General features: G+C 36.2%; 1 protein-coding gene across 1 annotated transcript in view; it reads left to right on the top strand.

The window, feature by feature from the left end:
* The first annotated feature begins 1,434 nt into the window (after positions 1 to 1,434).
* The window catches only part of LOC127866547 (collagen alpha-5(VI) chain-like), a 73,751-nt gene continuing 54,573 nt past the window's right edge, over positions 1,435 to 20,612 (top strand). The window contains exons 1-6 of the mRNA XM_052407160.1: positions 1,435 to 1,570; positions 1,871 to 2,012; positions 2,794 to 3,137; positions 3,582 to 3,731; positions 6,069 to 6,189; positions 13,817 to 13,995. Of these exons, the coding sequence (XP_052263120.1) occupies positions 1,435 to 1,570; positions 1,871 to 2,012; positions 2,794 to 3,137; positions 3,582 to 3,731; positions 6,069 to 6,189; positions 13,817 to 13,995 (1,072 nt within the window). The remainder of the gene's footprint in view (positions 1,571 to 1,870; positions 2,013 to 2,793; positions 3,138 to 3,581; positions 3,732 to 6,068; positions 6,190 to 13,816; positions 13,996 to 20,612) is intronic.

Below are 20,612 nucleotides of genomic sequence, written 5' to 3' on the forward strand. Positions count from 1 at the left end.
ATATAAATATAAATGTGGGAATGTCGTCTTTTTGCACGTAAGATGGCAAAAACAATATTACAACTTTTAACATCTGGATGTGCTTAACATATGAGACTTATTCAAGGAAACTTGAAAATAATTAACTTGTCAATCAAAGACTCAGTTGGTCAGTTTTTATGTCTCTTGACAAGAGGCATTAGTGGAACAACAACCATGGAATGCAGATAGGAAGTATTCAGGTCGATGCATCTTGAAGACCCGTGCTTTTCCACACTGAAATACACAGAAAATTTTCAATTTGTATACATTCCCTCCGCTCTTTGCATTTGCTTTCCCATCAATGCTTAATCACTCACCCTGATCGATTTGAAAAGATTCGATTTGATTGTCTGTCACGACTCTATGATTTCAGAATGCCATGAACATTGCAACAAGCACTGGAATGGCCTTGGAGAGAGCCCTTGCCATGTACAAGAGCCAGGGGGGAGGCAATGGCAAGACAACATTTGTCGTGCTCATCACTGATGGTACCTCGGACATTTCTTAATTGTTGTATTTTTATAGAATATGACCATGAGTATAAAATAATTTTTTAATGAATGGATTCCAATGTTAAATGGTAGTTTTTACTGGTAATTGTAATTAATGATAACTTTCTTTCTTAATGTGATTTTCGTATCTTAATATGAACATATAACGTGAAGTTCAGAAGTTGTGATATATGTGTAACCAATTTTCAGAAAAAGTATGTTTTGAATTTGTAAGTGCATTTTTTTATTCCAGTATCTTAAGGTAATAGATCAAACACCCTTAACAATATTATGTATTAACAAAATCGTACATAAATTCAGCTCTTAGTTTTACTAACAACATCCAATATGAAGTTCTGCCATTGTTTGTATGTTTTGTTTGTAGGACACTATCCCCAAACTACACACATTCTCTAATTTTCGATTAATGGACATGTTCTTAACCAGTAACAATACTTTTCATGAATAATTTGAATTTGCTATCCATTATTAACCGTAATATGCTATATATTCCTGTATAAACAAGCTTGTATGTAGCTATTGTTATTAGAGTCATAGTACATTCTTGTCAAATCAAGAAACATGTTGATAATACAATATTCTGTTAAAATAGTATTTTATATTATCGATTGCGCTGGCAGGTCTGGACCTAACCTTGTCGCATAAAACACATTTTCACATAATATTTCTCAAATATTTATGACATTTGCAATAAAGCCATAATCTTTCAAGTGTAACTTTTAAATATAAGTTTATGCAAAAGATAAGTTTTTTTAAAGATAAAATATAAATGAATACACACGTTAATATTTTTTCCCATTAAGGTATGGCGGACGACCAATTGGTTGCCGTAGCAGCCGCAAACGAGCTGAAGAGCTTTACAGACGTGTACATCGCGGCGCTGGGTATTGGCACCAACGGAATGATCAGTCCATTCCAGCTTAACCAGATAGCGAGCCCAAAGCTTGTGTTCACAAAGAGTATCTTGGACGTGAAGACGACAAGCAACAATATAAATCAGGAGTTTGTCAACACTATTAAAGGAGTAGTGTGCGAATGTATGTGTTTCATTATATGTCCAAAAAGGTTTTTTATTTTCTTTACTTCTGACTATTTTTTCTTGTTATCATTTTATTATAGAAGAACAACCTCCACCCCACTAAAAAAAGAGAAAATAACAAAATCCGTCATGTGACATTCTAAGATTTGAAAAGATAGAAAATGTATTATTAATAATTATACAATATAATATAAAAGTCACAAATAAAACATATTTCAAAAACTTGAAACAGCAGTCTTAACTCAAGTATTATATCAACTTCCCGTAGTGCCAAATTAATTATATATTTTCTTTATAGACACATTCACAAAAAGAACTGACCCAGAAATCCCTCGAGATGACATTGCAATGGATGTATACTTCCTGTTAGACGAATCAAACACTGTTCAGAACCAGGATTTTGCCACTGTCAAACAATTCATGCAATCAATCATGCAAACGTGAGTGAAATTATGTTAATTATAAGCTTCTTTGGCAACATCGCCGCATCATGTAAAATGGTCGTGTGATCATGTGAAAATGCCATAGGCGGCCAGTGTAATTCCAGGCAAGCTTGCAATGTGCAGTCTGGTGAGGAGCTCTTGTTGGCCACTCTACAGTCACACAAGGTTTCTTGGTATAATTAGTGGACAGGTTAGCTTCTTTTCGGAATGCCTGCGGCATATGACTTATGACACATTTTTGCATGACTTGGTTAATATATGTGACCCAATGAGCAAAAACATGTTTGAATACCGATAGAAACGATTAATTTAATGCCTGTATTCTAATCAGTTGTTAAACATTTAATTTCAGTCTTTGATCTTGTCTTGGTAATGAGGACGTTTGAATAAAACATACATATAAGTTTATTAAGATACGACAAATTCCAACACAACACTCATTAAAAGAGGAGGTTTTCCTTAATTCGTATTTAATTAAATTCCTGAAAATCCATTAAAATATTTCGGATATTTTAATATTATGTACAATGGCGTCTCTCCTAATTCATTGCAAAACTATAATAAAAATGCATGTGATGTTTGAAAATAAAATAAAATAATGCATAGTCAAGTCTTTTATAATCCCAAAAGTGGATTAATGTCCTTTACTTGACAAAACGCAGTGCAAAGAGCTTACTTATGTATCCTGAAATATATCTACACCCTTGTTTTGTTTTGACAAAGTGTTAATGTATAAAAACTTATATGCAGGAAAAAAAACACACTTTTTGGTACACAGGTTTGTGATTGACGGAGACTCTGCTATGGTAGGAGTTAGAAAGTTTGGAGAGCAGTCCTTCACTGCATTGGCGCACATGATTCCCATTAACGCTCACACGTCCCAATCGTCACTCTTCAACGCCATAAACAGTATGTCACTGAACATCTTCAATAACGGCCGAAGAAATGTCCTATCGGCGCTGTCCATGTTGGAGTTAGACTTGGCTGCCAGGGGCAACAGTCGTCCAGCTATTGTGGTGTTGGTGTTGACTGGCTCGGCTTCAGACTCCACGGCAGCCATTCAGAAAGCGCACGAGTTGCAGGCAAACTACAAAAATATGTTTATGGTGGTTCTTGGAGTTGGTACGTATTTATGTACTTGACTAATGGGCATGCATAGTGTTACTTGGTGTTATATCCAAATCCCTCATTGATTTCTATTTGGCATTTATGACTACTAAAGGTTTCATGTTTGTACGTCCATGTTTGTTAAGGGTTTTGCACCTTATGTCCACTCAACCATATGACAACATGAAATAGTTTACTCATATTGAACAAAGCATAGTGACAAACCCATTATGTACATAAACGTACGGAATATAACGATAGTTGATTATTCAATAGTATGAATCAGTGGATTGGCTAGTAATATGAAGTTTCACATGAAGGCGCAGTTTACATATTTACCGACGGGAGTACAAAAGCAAATATGACAATTATTAGCATTCATTAGGGCAATATGTTAGGTTTTTTTTTCGTCTTAAGACACTATCCCCTGTCTCCATGGTAATTTACATCTGGTTCAAGGCTCTGACAGCCAGGCTTGGGACTCTGAGAGGAACCTGTTTGCCTACGATGTTGGCACCGCGTTTTGGACCCAGAACTTTGCGGGAATCAGTGGCGCTACGGCAGATTCTGCTGCTTTTATTCAGAGGATACGCAACACCATCAAACAATGTAAAACTGGTGTAGAAAATAGACGTGTTTTAAAATTCTGTATTTACCTATTTACATTTATTAAATTTGTGGTTTTGATTATTTAGGCCTAATTAAAAAAAAATGATTCTAACAAACTTCTTACTTAACCAATACAGCAAGCTTTGAACTTACATTCAAAGCCGTGCATATATAGATCTATACAACTTTTTGATGATTTTAACCTTCTTTTCAGTGGGCTTGAAGCAATACCAACCACAAGGACCAGGCAAGTTATATATTTTATGCACCGATTCAAAGATGTTTGAACATGACAGTAGCACTGTTAGTCTTCCAATCTTTCTTTTATGGTCTCTATGACTGTGCAAAGTTCGTGTCTCAGCAATAACTTTGTCAAAGATTGCTTGATTTTTAAATGGCTATTTCAACCATTATAACTTATAATATAAGACAACATGTTGCTTATAGCACCTATCTCTCTGCTCAAAGGTCAAGGTCACACTTTAAAGGTCAAAGATCATTGGCATAAAACAGAAAGCGTTTCCATAAATTTGATTGACTATGTATTTATTCAGCGTAATGCAATCTTTCATAAGACGATATGTCACATGTAATACCTCTCTCTCTACGCCAAAGTGCCAGGGTCTAATTATTAGATGTTGGAATTCAAATTTGACTATAAAACAGCTTAAAATGTCCTGTCTCAGCCATACATTTGCTATAATTTATTGATTTATTTTGAAATAATTAATTTGGCACCAATGTAAATCATCATTAGACAATGTAAGGCATGTAACACCTGTCTCTGTACTTTAAAGGTCAAGGTCACATTTAGGAAAATAAGTCAAATTTTGCCTTATAAGTAAGTTTTTCTCAGGCATATCTTTGCCATACATGAATTGAGTTAATGTGATGCGCGTTACACTTGTCTCCTTATCTCTAAGGTCAACATCAAACTTAGAACTCAAAGGGTAAATTTTACTTTTAAAGTCTAATTTTGTTAGTCATCAATGTTATTGTAAACTAGTGACCTGAAAATCAATAGGGGTCATCTGCCAGTCATGATCAATGTACCTATGAAGTTTCATGATCCTAGCCATAAGCGTTCTTGAGTTATCATCCGGACAACATTTTACTATTTCGGGTCATTTTGACCTTGACCTTTGACCTAGTGACCTGAAAATCAATAGGGGTCATCTGCTAGTCATGATCAATCTACCTATCAAGTTTCATGATCCTAGGAATAAGCGTTCTTCAGTTATCATCCGGAAACCATTTTACTATTTCGGGTCATCGTGACCTTGACCTAGTGACCTGAAAATCGATAGGGGTCATCTGCAAGTCATGCTCAATCTACCTATCAAGTTTCATGATCCTAGGCCTAAGCGTTCTTGAGTTATCATCCGGAAACTATTTTACTATTTCGGGTCACTGTGACCTTGACCTTTGACCTAGTGACCTGAAAATCAATAGGGGTCATCTGCGAGTCATGATCAATCTACCTATCAAGTTTCATGATCCTAGGCCTAAGCGTTCTTGAGTTATCATCCGGAAACCATTTTACTATTTCGGGTCACCGTGACCTTGACCTTTGACCTAGTGACCTCAAAATCAATAGGGGTCATCTGCAAGTCATGATCAATGTACCTATGAAGTTTCATGATCCTAGGCCCAAGCGTTCTTGAGTTATCGTCTGACAACCACCTGGTGGACGGACCGACAGACCGACCGACATGAGCAAAGCAATATACCCCCTCTTCTTCGAAGGGGGGCATAAAAAGCTTACCACTTATGACCGCAATGAGGAGATGACACTATATGTGTACAAACTGACAAAACTATCCCATTGGTAAAGGTCACACTTAGAGTTCAAAGGTGTAATTCAGCCAATATACAGCTTGTCTAGGCTGTAATATTTATCATTAATCATGCCGTTTTTAAAAACATACATGCAAGAAATATACACCTTTCTGTGATGTTTTTGGAATTATTGCCCTTGGAATTTTCGTATTCAGAGTATTAAAAGGATTCACACTAAAGTCAATATAAGGCTTGAAAAATCTTATAACTAATATGTGTAAATATTACAGGAAATAAATGTATCACACTTACAAATATCATTAATTAAAATGGATTCTAATTACGATAATGTCTCATTCTGACATTTGCAAAATTGGGCTTTGGCTGCATATTATAATTTTTGCTAAAGAAAAATTGATTTTTTAAGATATTTTTCTCAAAGAACCTTTGTAAAATAAACCAAATAAGAGTTATTTGCTGAATCCTTGCAGTTATTGCATTAATAGTTGTAAAAATACCGGAGTTGCATGTTAATGAAACTCTATGATGGTCATGCAGGTGTGGCTCAGAAGTGGAGAGAGACCTTCGACATCGTTTTCCTAATTGACGGCTCCGAGCGCATGAACCCTCTGACCCATTTCTCCATCACCAAGTATCTACTAAAGGAACTCATCGATCAGTAAGTTGAAGCTCCATCACACTAAGGAATAAAAGTAACAAGTACTTATAGTGGTGTAAGAGACAATAACGTATATTATTCACTAAGTATTAGAAGTGGTGTTAGGGGTAGGACATTAAGCACAAAGAAATTAAATATAACTAGTATGTATAGTGTTGTGCAGTCCTAGACTATATGCACCAAGAAATGATAGTTGCAATAATACAACTCCCAGCTATATTGACCCTCCGTACTCATAAAAGCTCAGAGCATTCAAGCAGAACTACAAGAAATGATATGGGCCCTGCTCTGTAAAAAGGAGGTTTAACCCTTTGCATGCTGGGAAATTTGTCGTCTGCTTAAATGTCCTCTGCTGAATTCTATAATTAGCATTTTCTTCGATTTTTTTTCTAAGACCTCTATAACGACAGCAAACAGTTTGGATCCTGATGAGACGCCACGTTCTGTGGCGTCTCATCTGGATCCAAACTGTTTGCAAAGGCCTTTAAAATTCGGTTCCAGCGCTTGAAGGGTTAATGCATGTATGTAAAGTGTCGTTCCAGATTAGCCTGTGAAGTCCGTACTGGCTATCCTTTACATATTTCAACAAAAATATTTTCTAGACATGGGAGATAATTATTGTACCCAAATTAGACTTTTAATACCCTTGAAAGCCATTCAAAATCTAAGACATGTATAAAAGGGCTTGTCAACATCCAACCATTAAAATCTTCGTTAGAGAAGTAATAGCCTGCTTGTGAATGTCATTTGTTGGGTCTGTGTATTGTTTGAGAGCTTTGTACTGTATCTGAATGTGAGCCTTTTATAAAACAGCCATCATAAATGTTATTTTTATTTCATTTCATTATATACCTAATAGTCCTGTCTTTTATAGAGAGTGGTCAGGAGCCACACTGTTTGTTGCAAGGTTTTGAGGTCTCATTAGCAGACAGCATTGCTCCTGTGCATCATTTACAACTTAATTCGCAAATGCATTTTCATACATTTTTGAATGATTCAGGTCAAATGGTATGAGTATTAGGAATGGATCAAGAAAAGTAGACTTAATAATATAGGATGTGCTTGTTTAAGTGGCCTTTTCGCAGACTTTGGCATGTATTGAAGTTTGTCATTAAAAGCTTTTTATTGATAAATGTAAACATTGGATCTAAAAAGCTCCAGTAAAAAATCAAGAATAAAATTTAATTTAAAAAAGAAAAAAAAAGTAACCCTCAACAGGGCTCGACCACTGACCCCTGAAGTCCTGGAGAAAAAGTCTACCACTAAGACCACTTGGCCATCCGTGCTTATACAATGAAGAATGTATTTAAAACTAATATAAGCAATCCTTGTAGTTTCACAAAATATAACGACAACAACAGAACTCTCCAAATTATTCAATCGTTTCGCGTTTTTAAATTTTCAGTTTTTTTAATTGTAAAAAGATGCATATAATGGCTATTTTTGAGCATGGAAAATGTTCAGTATTAATTAACTGTTTCCTCATAAATATTTGTGATTCTGAAACAACTTTTTTTTAATCTTGTCAATTAACCATAACCTGGAAAGGCAACACATTATAAGGATATATTTTAGATCATAAAAGTATTGTTGTTCCCTATCCTGATATTGGTTTTGACAGACATATTTTAAATTGGTTTCAAAATTGATCGTTGAATATGTATAAGTATTACATTTTAAACAAGCCGTTGTTCCAACAATGGAATTCTGACCTCACTTTAATGCCTTGAATTCCATCTGGCAAGATTATCAAGGTTGGTTCACAGTCAGTAAATGAATTGCTATGTGATCACTATCTAGGTGAACATCAACTTTATCTTGACCAGAAATATATTAAATGAAGATATTCGGCGGTTTATTTATGGAATGTCAATAATAGAATTTTTAATGTGTATTCAACAATACCATGATAAATACTATATTTGATTAATTTAATAAGTATTATTCCACCATATTGACCAATTTATTAAGCATAAGTGTGCTGATTTATACTGTTAATAATCGAATCAAATAACAATATCCCACAAACCACTGAAACAGGTCTGTTACTGTTAGAAGAACGCTTATAAATATTTAAACATGTATGGATAATCCAGGTGTTTCCGTTTGACTTACATGTTTTTATTTGATTCCCAGTCTTCTTTTGTATTAATGTTCTGTAGCTTTAGATATATGATCAAGAATATCTCATAATGCAAAATAAGCCACGAACTCTGGCGCAACATCCCATAATCGATTTGTGCGTGATGCAGTTAAGAAATGTGCAGAAAAAGGCGTTGGCTATCTTTGATCTTGTTCATATAACTCTTTATCTTTTACCAAACCAACCACAATCAACATCTTCCATCTAAAAACAAATTTCTTGTCTGTCACTATAATTGATTTCATGAGAAAATATAGTTCTTTAAACAAAAACATTTTATTTTATTATTCTTGATACATATGGGTCAAGTTGAATGCAAACCAGAATCTGCATCAGTTAGACCCAGCTTTGAAGTAAAACGTAACATTTGTCTAATAGTAGAGAAGTAGTCATTTTCAAGCAAATTCTTTGTTTTGTTTTTACTCACAAATACTTCATGTGAACTAATCAGTGTTTTAAAATACTGTACTCTGGGGGATGTCAACTAAAAATAACATCTTTGCCTATAAGCCATCATGAAATATGTAAATAAAAAAGTACTGTATATTTTATTGTTCACCCATAATTACATCATAAATAATTCATTGCCGGCATGATAATTTATTTTTACAGTGATTCAGTTGATTATCCAAGATTTCAATACCTAAGAATGAAGTGCCTAAGGGTGAGCTATTCTGGCCAGGTTTTGTTATCTGTCATTGTAATCTGAAATCCTTCACTCCTTGTCAACAATTTACTGCATGACTTCTTCTTTGCACACATTTTAATGTATGGAAAGCTGTGGTTGCTATTGCAACAACAAGCTAAAATGTATAGATTAAATCAAAGCGCTGAAGGCACTGAAGTTGTTTACTATTGCATAATCTTAGATGCAACTCGGTTTCCAAAATTATGTTATAGCTTTTTATATTGCAAGTTAGAAAAAAACACAACCCATTCAAATTTATAAAGAGTGTGTCTCAAAGCACAGGTCGAAATGTGGGTGCATGGTTTATTCTTGTATTTCTGTTATAGAGATAACTTAGAAAAAATAACAACAATATGTCTCTTTTTTTTTCGCAATTGGTTGCTGCACTCGCAACCATCTTTAGAAATTTGGTTGCCTTTGCTTAAGAATAACAAGCCCAGATTCATGTTTATGATGTGTTATGTGTATTCAATACTTTATTTATTTTCTTTAAATTATTGAGCAACAATTTTGCTGACATGACAGACTTTTAATGCATCATGTCTTGTTGTGAGCCGGAATTGAATCATTTCCTAGACCTAATTGATCCTCAGTCCCCAATTTGTATTCTATGTTTCATTGGATTGAGTTGTTTCAAGCTTTGAAAAGGCTAGTTGCCCTGCTTTTTAGCCCAACTGTAACCAACTTTTGAAATTGAGTTTCCTGGGCTTAAATATACTGGCCCCAGGCTAACAGGCAACCACTAAACCTGTAAGTTATTCATGATGTAAGATCTAACAGTGTATTGAACTCATTCAATTTGCAAGTCTGAAGACATTAAAGGGACCTTTTCATGTTTTACTACAATGATTGCTTATATAAAGTATAAAATACATCTCTCATTGTATTAGCACGTCTGAGTGGTCTAAACGATAGACTTTTTTTGCAGGGGTCAGTTGTTCAAGCCCAGTTGAGGGTAACATTTTTTGTTTCTTTAATTTTATTCTTGTTTTATTTTTAAATGGAACTTTTAAGATCCATTGTTTACATTTATCATATTAAACATTTAATGACAAACTGTGAAAAGGTCCCTTTTAGATGTTTACTAACAAGAAATATCTTTAAAAAAGATATACGGCGTTGATAGTTCAATGAATGAGATGAAGGATAGCGAATGTCTTTTTCTGTGCAGTTCTTAGCTGCATCACACGCAGTACGGGATGTTACGCTGAGTTTTCGCACCTTATTTAACATTATTACATATTGCTGGTCATAAACCTATAAAAACAAAACAGAAAACCAAAAGAAGAATGGAAGTGAAATTAAACATATGAGTCAACCGGCCACATGCGAAGTATCTGTATTTATAGGCGCGTTCTTTGAACAAACCTGTTTTAGTGGTTTGTCATGCATTGCCATTTGATTCGATTATTAATAGTATCGAGAATCATCGCGCTCGTGCTTAATACATTAGTCAATATGGTGGAATTATTATTGTTAAATTAATCAAAAATAATATTTATCATCGTATTGTTGAAAACACATTAAGAATCTATTATTGACATACCATAATTATATTGCTGAATATCTTCATTTAACATATTTCTGGTCTAAAGAAAATTCCAGGTCACCTAGTTCACGGATAGCGTCTTTATTATATAACGATTATTTTACTGGCCGCGAACTCCGGTGATGACCTGTATATAAACTTGATACCTCGCGGGTTAAAATGCAATCCATTAAAGTGAGGCCTCGCTTCCTCTGCTCTTTATACTTTTACATGTTTACATGTTGACAGGAATGTGGAAGTAAGTACTAAATATGAGAACATAGCCTTAAAGTATAAACGCTTTTGCGCTGGTAATTCTATGAAAATAAAAGGTGCACGCACAAACTGTATTAATGTCGAGAATTGAGTGTAAAACTGTTCTATCTATTAAGCCTTTTCAATAGAGATAAAATTGTTTCATGCAGTCGAACAGTGTTACAAAGACGCGGATATGTTTCCAATGTTCTGGTGGTATACTCAAATCAGCCAATGGAATAAATGAGTTGTATTCATTCGTACCTAGCCGCAAGAAATTTCATTTGAATTTTATTGGACACCTACAAAGGTCAAGTAAGGTGAAAAGCTGCATGGCTTAATACAGCTACGCCGAAAAAATGCCACAAGGTAAAAATTTAGAACTCATTGGTTGTTTATTTGATTTAAAAGTGATTTTGTTTATTTGCCTTGTCAGTGAGGTTACTTTGAAGTTATTATCACTTTTTTTTATACGCCCGTATAAAATACGGGACGTATTATGTGAAACCCCTTGGCGGGCGGGCGGGCGGCGGGCGGGCGGCGGGCGGGCGGCGGGCGGAAGGCATCACTTTGTCCGGACTCTAATTCAAATTGTATTCATCCGATCTTCACCAAACTTGGTCAGCAGTTGCATCTAGTTGATATCTAGGCCAAGTTCGAATATGGGTCATGCCGGGTCAAAAACTAGGTCATAGGGTCAATAAGTGCATTTTCAAAGGGGCCACTTTGTCCGGACTCTATTTCAAATTGTATTCATCCGATCTTCACCAAACTTGGTCAGCAGTTGCATCTAGTTGATATATAGGCCAAGTTCGAATATGGGTCATGCCGGGTCAAAAACTAGGTCATAGGGTCAATTAGTGCATTTTCAACGGCGCCACTTTGTCCGGACTCTAATTCAAATTGTATTCATCCGATCTTCACCAAACTTGGTCAGTAGTTGCATCTAGTTGATATCTAGGTCAAGTCCGAATATGGGTCATGCTGGATCAAAAACTAGGTCAAAGGGTCAATTAGTGCATTTTACTTTGTCCGGACTCTAATTCAAATTGTATAAATCTTATCTTCACCAAACTTGGTCAGTAGTTGCATCTAGTTGATATCTAGGCCAAGTTCGAATATGGGTCATGCCAGGTAAAAAACTAGGTCATAGGGTCAATTAGTCCATTTTCAACAGCGCCACTTTGTCCGGACTCTTATTCAAATTGTATTCATCCGATCTTTACCAAACTTGGTCAGTAGTTGCATCTAGTTGATATCTAGGTCAAGTTCGAATATGGGTCATGTCGGGTCAAGAACTAGGTCATAGGGTCAATTAGTGCATTTTCAACGGCGCCACTTTGTCCGGACTCTAATTCAAATTGTATTCATCCGAAACTTTTAAACAACTTTTTATCCTGCGTCAAAGTGGTATGGGGGTATAAGTCACATTCAGTGACAAAGCTCTAGTTCAAGTTGAATTCACCAAACTTGGTCAGAGGTAGTATATAGATTATATATCAGTCAGGTCTGATTGGAGACATGCAACCGATTAACACATGCAATATTTTTATGCAATATTTTTATCCAGTTTTATTTTGCGATATTTTCATCGGGTTTATTTTTTTCGCGATTTTTGAAATTTTTTTTTGCTTGTTTCCAAAACAAATACATCAATCATCAGTGTATCATCTCCAATGGCACACGAATCGGGCGTATATTGCTCCGTCATGCGGCGCTCTTGTTCAATCATTAATAGAAAAGCTAATTTAAGCTTCATTTTAGGAAAATGAAGCTTAATGCATATGCATTAATTGTCATTCCAGTACCAGAGACTCTCTTTAAACGAAAAACACCATAAAATCACAAAATGTCGTTCTTGATTAGCTTGTGTGCACTGCACAGGCTAATCAGTGTGCACAGGACACCATTTATTTGACATGCATTAAGCCCCGTTTTCCATGAATTCAGCAAATATGTACAGATTTCAATGACAAACTGGCCAATGTTGACGCACAAGCTGTTAAACACTATTGATTACATACGCTCACTGGCTGTCTGCAGTGTACCAGTGGTGAAGCATTAACAGGATAATCAATGTGCACTGGCAGATGCGGTGGTTATCGTTGTTAGCGTAGTTAAGAGCATACCAACTTGGATTTTATGGCAGTAACATTAGTTGTCCGCAAGCGAACAATGCCTTCAGTGGATTAAAGTCTTTTTATATACTTCATATGTGCAGGGAATTTATCTTTGAGTAAGAAATTGTCCATGGTTATATTAATCCAAATAAATCGTTTCTACATGAGATTTTACAATAAGAAATTTTACTGATAAAAAAACAATTTAAATAAAAGCATGTACACAGTGTGTTTTTGTTTCTCTACACGCATAGGTTATATTTATACCATACATGTTTAATACCAAACTTTTCAAGCACAATAAAATATATTTCTGAAAAAGTAGGTCATATAATACTTATAAATAAAAAACAATATCATTAGCATTCATAAGAAGTAATTGTTTGTTTTTTTTTGTGTTTTTTTGTAGGGTCTGGTGCTCATTTTGCCTATTTTTATAGTATTTCTGGCATAATTATCACAGCAGTCAGTATACCAGCCCAGGCTTTTTCTGGGAAAGTTTGTTTACCGGTGCTATGTGCACCTAACTGAAAACTGCCCTTGAATCAAACGTGGAGGGAAGAGAGGCCAAGGGTAATTGAGTGGCCTGGTGCGATTTATATATAATGACAAATTTGAATGCTTAGAAAAATAATAAATGCACTGGAGCTTTAAATGTGCCTTTAATTTGCATTGTTATTAAGAACAAATAAGATTACTTTCATTTTTTTGCACAATTGCTGGTATTATGACCTCTCAGAATCTCATTTCAAACTGGCAAAGTTTTAGTTTAAGAAAAGCTATGTGCTTTTTTATTGAAAATTATTCCAATACATAAAATGTATAGTTTTTTTGTTTCTGTTGTGTTTATATATATGTTAAAATATTAACTTGTTAATGTTTTTCTTTTCAAGGTTTGACCTTGCTGTAGAGCTGCAGAGCGGTGGGGGCCGGGTGGCAGTAGTCATATTTGACGCCTCAGGATGGTACTACGCCTTGACATTTGACATGTACTCCTCCCGTGATCAGCTGTACAACCTGATTAGCAATATGAAGGTCATTCAGCGAAACAAGTACGCCGACAACTCAGTTGGTATGTTTCTAGATTGGTTATTGATTCCACAATGAGAGTGTTGTATAGAGCAACGTCGGCTATTATCGACCGTCGGTATTTATCGTCAATTCCTGATTTTGGCCTTTTATTCCACGAAAGATGGTATATGACGTAATAAATTATGTAAAACATGACGTCACTTTTCGATCTTTTCGATTTGAACGAGCTCAACAGTTTGTTCGCAAACAAAACAAGTAAGTAAAATTTTACTATACTAAAATTTCATGACGTTAACTCATACGATAAGGATGATGCCTTTTCTGTACCAATGTCATGTGTCCTTGGCTGCACTCGATTGAATACATTTCTACTTAAACACAAGTTTAATACATGGAACAACGTTCGCATAGCAAAATCGTGCGTGATTTGCCCTTGAAACTTCAAATATCAGATATGTTGATAAATGGTGACGCAAATTTGTGCGATAGGCAATTATCGACAGGTTTTTATTTTAATAAATGACAAAATAACTAAAGGTCTAAACACTATTTGAAACGTGTTGATATATCGCGTTCAGCTATAGATCTTGCACCTATTGATATTGCGATATGCAATTCATAAAAGAAAGGCCTTCTAGTACGTCTTTGCAGCAGTCGAAATATTAAAACATTGTGGCAAAGGGAGAGTCCTCATATTTTTCCTATGTTTTCAACTTCAAATTGGTTACTATACGCTTATTCTTGAATAGTTTGGTTCTTTTATATTGATGCTTTCAAATTCTTTTGCTGAAAAATTCAATATTTTAACACAGGAGAAGGGTAAATTCTTGTTTTGTCTTTTACATCTGTCTAAATTGTAAAAAATGTAATGATGTTTAGGTTTGCATAACATTTTAATTTGACCTGCATTATCTGTTTTGTTGCAGGTAACAGATATGTCAAAACAAGTTAGAGTCCAGTATTCGCCAACGAAAATGGCCCTGGCTATTGAGGCCATTCGAAGTAAGGCAATGTCGAAACGCAAAGCTGCCATGACGTTCGGTGTGCCGAGGTCAACGCTCTTAGACAAGCTGAGTGGGCGTGTCCCGGAGGCAAGGACTCGTCCAGGTCCAGCAACTGTCTTATCAGCAGCAGAGGAAGACGTGTTGGTGAATTATATCAAATAAATGGCTTCCATTGGATATCCGGTTTCACGCAAGGAACTTTTAAACGAGGTCAAAAATGTTATTGATGTTGATGGGCGCAAGACGCCATTTAAAAACAACAAACCAGGAAAGAATTGGTTCTATGCCTTCAAGAACCGTCATCCAGATTTAAGTGAGCGCTTTGTTTTGACACTTGGGCACCAACGCGCCTTTGTTAATATGGCTATGATTGAATCATGGTATTCAAATCTGTTTAAATACCTTCAAGATGAAATAAATGGGTATGAAAATATGATTCAAGACCCTCGACGGATTTTTAACGCCGATGAGAGTGGATTCCCTCGTTGTTATAAATCTGGAAAAGTACTTGCACAAACGGGTGCACGACATGTTTACAACGTTACATCTAGTAACAAACAGCAGATTACCGTCATGGCTTCAATGCATTTGGCGACTTCTTCCCACCATTGATTGTCTATCCAGGTGAAAGATTTTGCGTTATCGGATTGAGCAGTTTCCCAGAAGCTATATATGGCCATACTTCTAATGGGTGGATGGACAGTGAGCTCTTTGTGACATTTCTGGAAGAATTTTCAAATCACGTAAATCAAAAGAAAATTACCAAACCTGTTATACTTTTCGTTGACGGACATTCAACTCACATGTCCAGGAGCGCCGCTGAATTCTGCTCCGCTAATGGAATCATTCTATATTGTCTTTTGCCTAACGCCACCCACATTCTGCAACCATGCGATGTTGGATTTTTTCCCCCATGAAGGCATCTTGGAAGAGACACTTGAAAAATTGGCAAATGGAAAATATTGGAGAGACTTTAACAAAAAAGGACTTTCTCAAAGTGTTCAAGGCAGCATGGGACGCGGTTACCAGCTTTGAATTAGCTGTACGGGGGTTTCGAAGGTCCGGACTGTTCCCGTTGGACCCTTCTGGGATAGACAAAACAAAACTAGAGCCTTCTAAACTTGCCAATCCTGTCACCATGGCCCTTGATCGAGACCAAGTTCCCTCCCAAGCCCTTAGTACCAGACAATGCAAAAGCGCCTGTTCAAGCCTCAAAACAAGCCCATGCCCCTTCCCAAGCCCCAGAAAAGGATCTGGTCCCGATCCAAGTACAAGACAATGCCCATGCCCCCATCCAAGTACCAGACGGTGCCCATGCCCTCATCCAAGTCCCAGACAATGCCCATGCCCCCATCCAAGCCTCAGCACGAGACCATGTACCAGTCGTTGTGCTAGACTCAGCCCCTATCCAAGTCCCAGACGAGGTCCGTGTCCATCTGCCGGCAATAGAACAAGCAAATACCCCTGTTCAAGTCCCCAAACTGACCCCGGCCCCAGTTCAAGCCATTGTCACAGCCCCTGTGTCTGCCCTGGTGCAAACGTTTGGCACAGGTCTAGTCAATCCCGGTACATCAGCTTCGGTAATCGTGTCTGGCCCTAAAGGTTCCCATGTTTCTCCAGCTTTTCTAGCATTAACAGTCCCAGAACCAAAGAAGAAGAAATCTGGTTCCTTAATAAACCAAAAATTACCAAAAGCGCTGTCTGGGTCGGTAGCATTACGAATGTTTGAGGAGAGAGCAAGAAAGAAAGAAGAAGAAATTGAGAGAAAGCAGAGGAGAAAGGAAGAGATTGAAAAGAAACGTAAGGAAAAGGAAGAAATGGCAACACAGCGCAAACTAGATATTGCAGGAAGGAAAAGGGAAGAACAAAAGTAAGAAAGGGTGTAAGAAAGGATGTAAGAAAGGTAGAAATGGGCGACAAAAGAAAGAAAGCAGTTCGTCTTCTGAGAAAATGTGAAGATGCAGTATGCGGAGTCGGATAACGATTATGATGAAAGAAATATTTGTCCAGGCTGTTTAACCGATGATGCCCTTACAGATCCTGACGAATGGATTAAATGTCTACGCTGTCCACGATCGTGGCATGTAAGCTGTACAGGTGATGCCTTATTATTAGAAATTCCTGTCAAGCAAATACAATTCTATCCTTTTCACTGCGAGCTTTGCATTTGAAAGACTATACATTCGACATGATCTGATGTGTGTCCATCATTGGTTCTGATCCAAAACCCGTTCAAGCGTTTGATACTTACCCAATTTCCGAACAATCCTTGGAGTTTTGTTGCAGATGATTGAAGACAATGATGTTGGAAAATAAGAAAAGGCTACTGATGAACAATTGTACATTTTCCAACAATATGTTCTATCATTTCTGAGCAATGTTTTAAATTATATCACAATTTTAAATTTTCGTATGTAAATTCTTTGAATTTGGGATCGTCAAATATTAATTGTTATAGATTTAATGGTTTACGTTGTTTTATGTTTAAATTGCTCACAATAAAATGAAATTAAATAATGACAAGTTAGAAGAATTTTTAAATTGTTTACTTGAAAAAGTGTACGATGCCGGTAATAGCCGAATCCTGTCCATAACGCCCCTCCGCACAGTCAACTTATGATGACCTCCCTTTTCTTACTTATACAAATTGGCGCCGATATTTTTTACCAACCGATGGCAAGAGCGTCCGTTAAATATTCTATATATAACTTTGGTTTCTTTATGCAGCGGCTGTCATCGACATGGGTAAGGCTTATGTCTAAAACTGTCGATAATAGCCGACGTTGCTCTATTGTATTTTTTCCTTATTTTACAGGGACTTCTTCACAGATTTCTATTTGTTAGACTTTAGCATTTTAAGAATTGCAAACAAACCCATATTACTTCTGTCAAAGAAAACATGAAATAGAAAAATTATGCTTCTGTTTAAACGGCTTGAAAAGTGTAAACCGTTTGCTTGCCCATAATGTTAATTTTTCATAAATGGCAGCAAGTATATATCAGAGCTAAGTTTGATAGTTAATCAAAACGCTGAAGGCCCTGAAGTTGTTCGCTGTTGTCATCCTTGATTAGCTTGTGCGAATTGCACAGGCTAATCAGTGAGCACAGGCTAATCTTATTTGACATGCATTAAGCCCCGTTTTCCCTGAAAGCAGCCAATATGTACAGATTTCAATGATAAACACTAGACTGGCCAATGTTGTCTTACAAGCTGGTGTATACACTCACTGCTAGAGCAGAATCATTTATCATCTGCTGCAGACAGGCAGCGGTAATCATCCCTAGCAGAGTGAGTTGCGGTTCTTACCGTAGCGAAGGCTTCTAAGCACATACTGATTTGCAAAATATGCTCTGTTAATTTAGTCGGCCGCTAACGCGACCAACTAAAAACTGGAAATTTCTCTGTGTGGAAGTTTTTTAAAAATGAGCCTCATTCTGGGACAATTCGGTTAAATGCATAAAGTGGACCACCAGAATAGCCTGTGATGTCAGCCTTTGCATAAAGTGGTCCAACAGAATAGCCTGTGATGTCAGTGCATAAAGTGTACCACCAGAATAGCCTGTGATGTCAGCCTGTGCATAAAGTGGACCACCAGAATAGCCTGTGATGTCAGTGCATAAAGTGAACCACCAGAATAGCCTGTGATGTCAGCCTGTGCATAAAGTGGACCACCAGAATATCCTGTGATGTCAGTGCATAAAGTGGACCACCAGAATAGCCTGTGATGTCAGTGCATAAAGTGGACCACCAGAATAGCCTGTGATGTCAGTTCATAAAATAGACCACCAGAATAGCCTGTGATGTCAGTGCATAAAGTGGACCACCAGAATAGCCTGTGATGTCAGCCCAAACTAAGCTGGGATAACATGCATGTGCATAAAGTGGACCACCAGAATAGCCTGTGATGTCAGCTCAAACTAAGCTGGGATTAAGCTTTCCATTTAAACTTGATTTGCACTTAGAAGAGACTTGAACAAAAACACAATAAAAGTGGACAGTTTTGTCGCTGATTAGAGTGAGTGTACTGCACAGGCTTATCTGGGTAGTCACTTTACGCAAATGCATTTAGCTCTGCTTTCCCAGACCTATGCTAAAATGTTTCAGTAGATTGAGAATATATATAATTACCCAGAAGAACCTTAAAATTATAATTACAATACTGCTAAGGAGGAAATAAAGAAATGTTCCTAGCAATGTTTTCACTGGAGTTGTCTATGAAGGATTTCTTTCAATGTGAATTAGCACGTTTCAATTGATTATCTGTCATGAACATATTGTGCTCTCAGTCTTTGTAGAAATGTCATGGGATAACATGTTTTAATTGAGTGCACTTTGAGAAATTAAAATAATTTTGTAAATTATCAATCTTCTATCCTGCTCAGAGTCATCGTAAATATTATACTGACCTATTATGATACCTGGAATATGTGTCTGCAATATTGTTCGGTAGAAGGTAGCTAGGCTGTTGTTGCCGACAGCAGTCCAACAATTTTATTCAAATTGTGTTAAAATGTTAGTGCACATAATAACTCAATGACCATCAAAGGAATGTGGTGTTATGGGCCTTGAATTATTTTATTGTCCACATGTTGTATCCTTTCTTCACCCAATTATATAAAAATGATCACCAAAGTAACAATATGGTTAATTGTTTAAATCATAAATAATTATGTTTTGAAGTTAATACTTCCTTTTTCCAATTTTTTATTTCCAAAGATCTTCATCCAACTAAATGTTTGTTTTATGCCTAAGAATGAGGTAGGAGGTGGGGCTGAACTGAATAATATTAACTTCTCTCTTTCTGATTTTTAAATTATTGAAATAGTAAAAATAAAAAATATATTATAAAACTATGTAATTATTTAAATTAGATGTTTCAAATCAATTGAGTAAGTGTTGATTACTTTAAAATTGAATTTTATTGTATCAATTAAGATCACTTTTTTTTATTCCTTATATGAGCTATATATTTTAGGAATTGTAAGGTTTGAAGATCTTATGATTTTCCAACTTGTCATTTGAGGCCACAATTATTTCTTTAGTTTTTCTTGATTATGGCATACTAAATAAAAGCATAAATCCAAATTGTGAAATAAAATTTGTTTAATCTGCAACCATTAGCATTTGACACAGGTCTAGGTATCTGTCATGAAGTCTTAAACTTATCTCTTAATTGCACAGACAAGCAATAAAAAAACCTGCAAGCTAATGCAAAATTTCCAATCAATGTTTCAGAATGGGAGACAGATCATTAAATAGAAATAGAAGTACGGGAAAGCACGCTGCTAAGGGCATGTTGCACATTTCTTTGATATGAGCCATGCTCTGTGAAAAGGGGTTTTAATGCATGTGCGTAAAGTGTCGTCCCAGATTAGCCTGTGCAGTCCACACAGACTAATCAGGGAAGACACTTTCTGTCGAAGCTGGATTTTTGCTAAGGAGAGACTATATTTTTTAAACGAAAAATACAATAAAAGTGGAAAGTGTTGTCCCTGATAAGCCTGTGCAGACTGCACATGCTAATCTGGGACGACACTTTACACAGATGCATTAAACCCCCTTTTCACAGAGCAAGGCCCATATACATTATTTTTATAATGTTTGATGCAACCCCTGTGAAATGAATGCAGTCAAAACATGGTTGATCATGTC

The sequence above is a fragment of the Dreissena polymorpha genome, chromosome 2 (genome assembly GCF_020536995.1).
Source record: "Dreissena polymorpha isolate Duluth1 chromosome 2, UMN_Dpol_1.0, whole genome shotgun sequence".
Lineage (NCBI taxonomy): Eukaryota > Metazoa > Mollusca > Bivalvia > Myida > Dreissenidae > Dreissena > Dreissena polymorpha.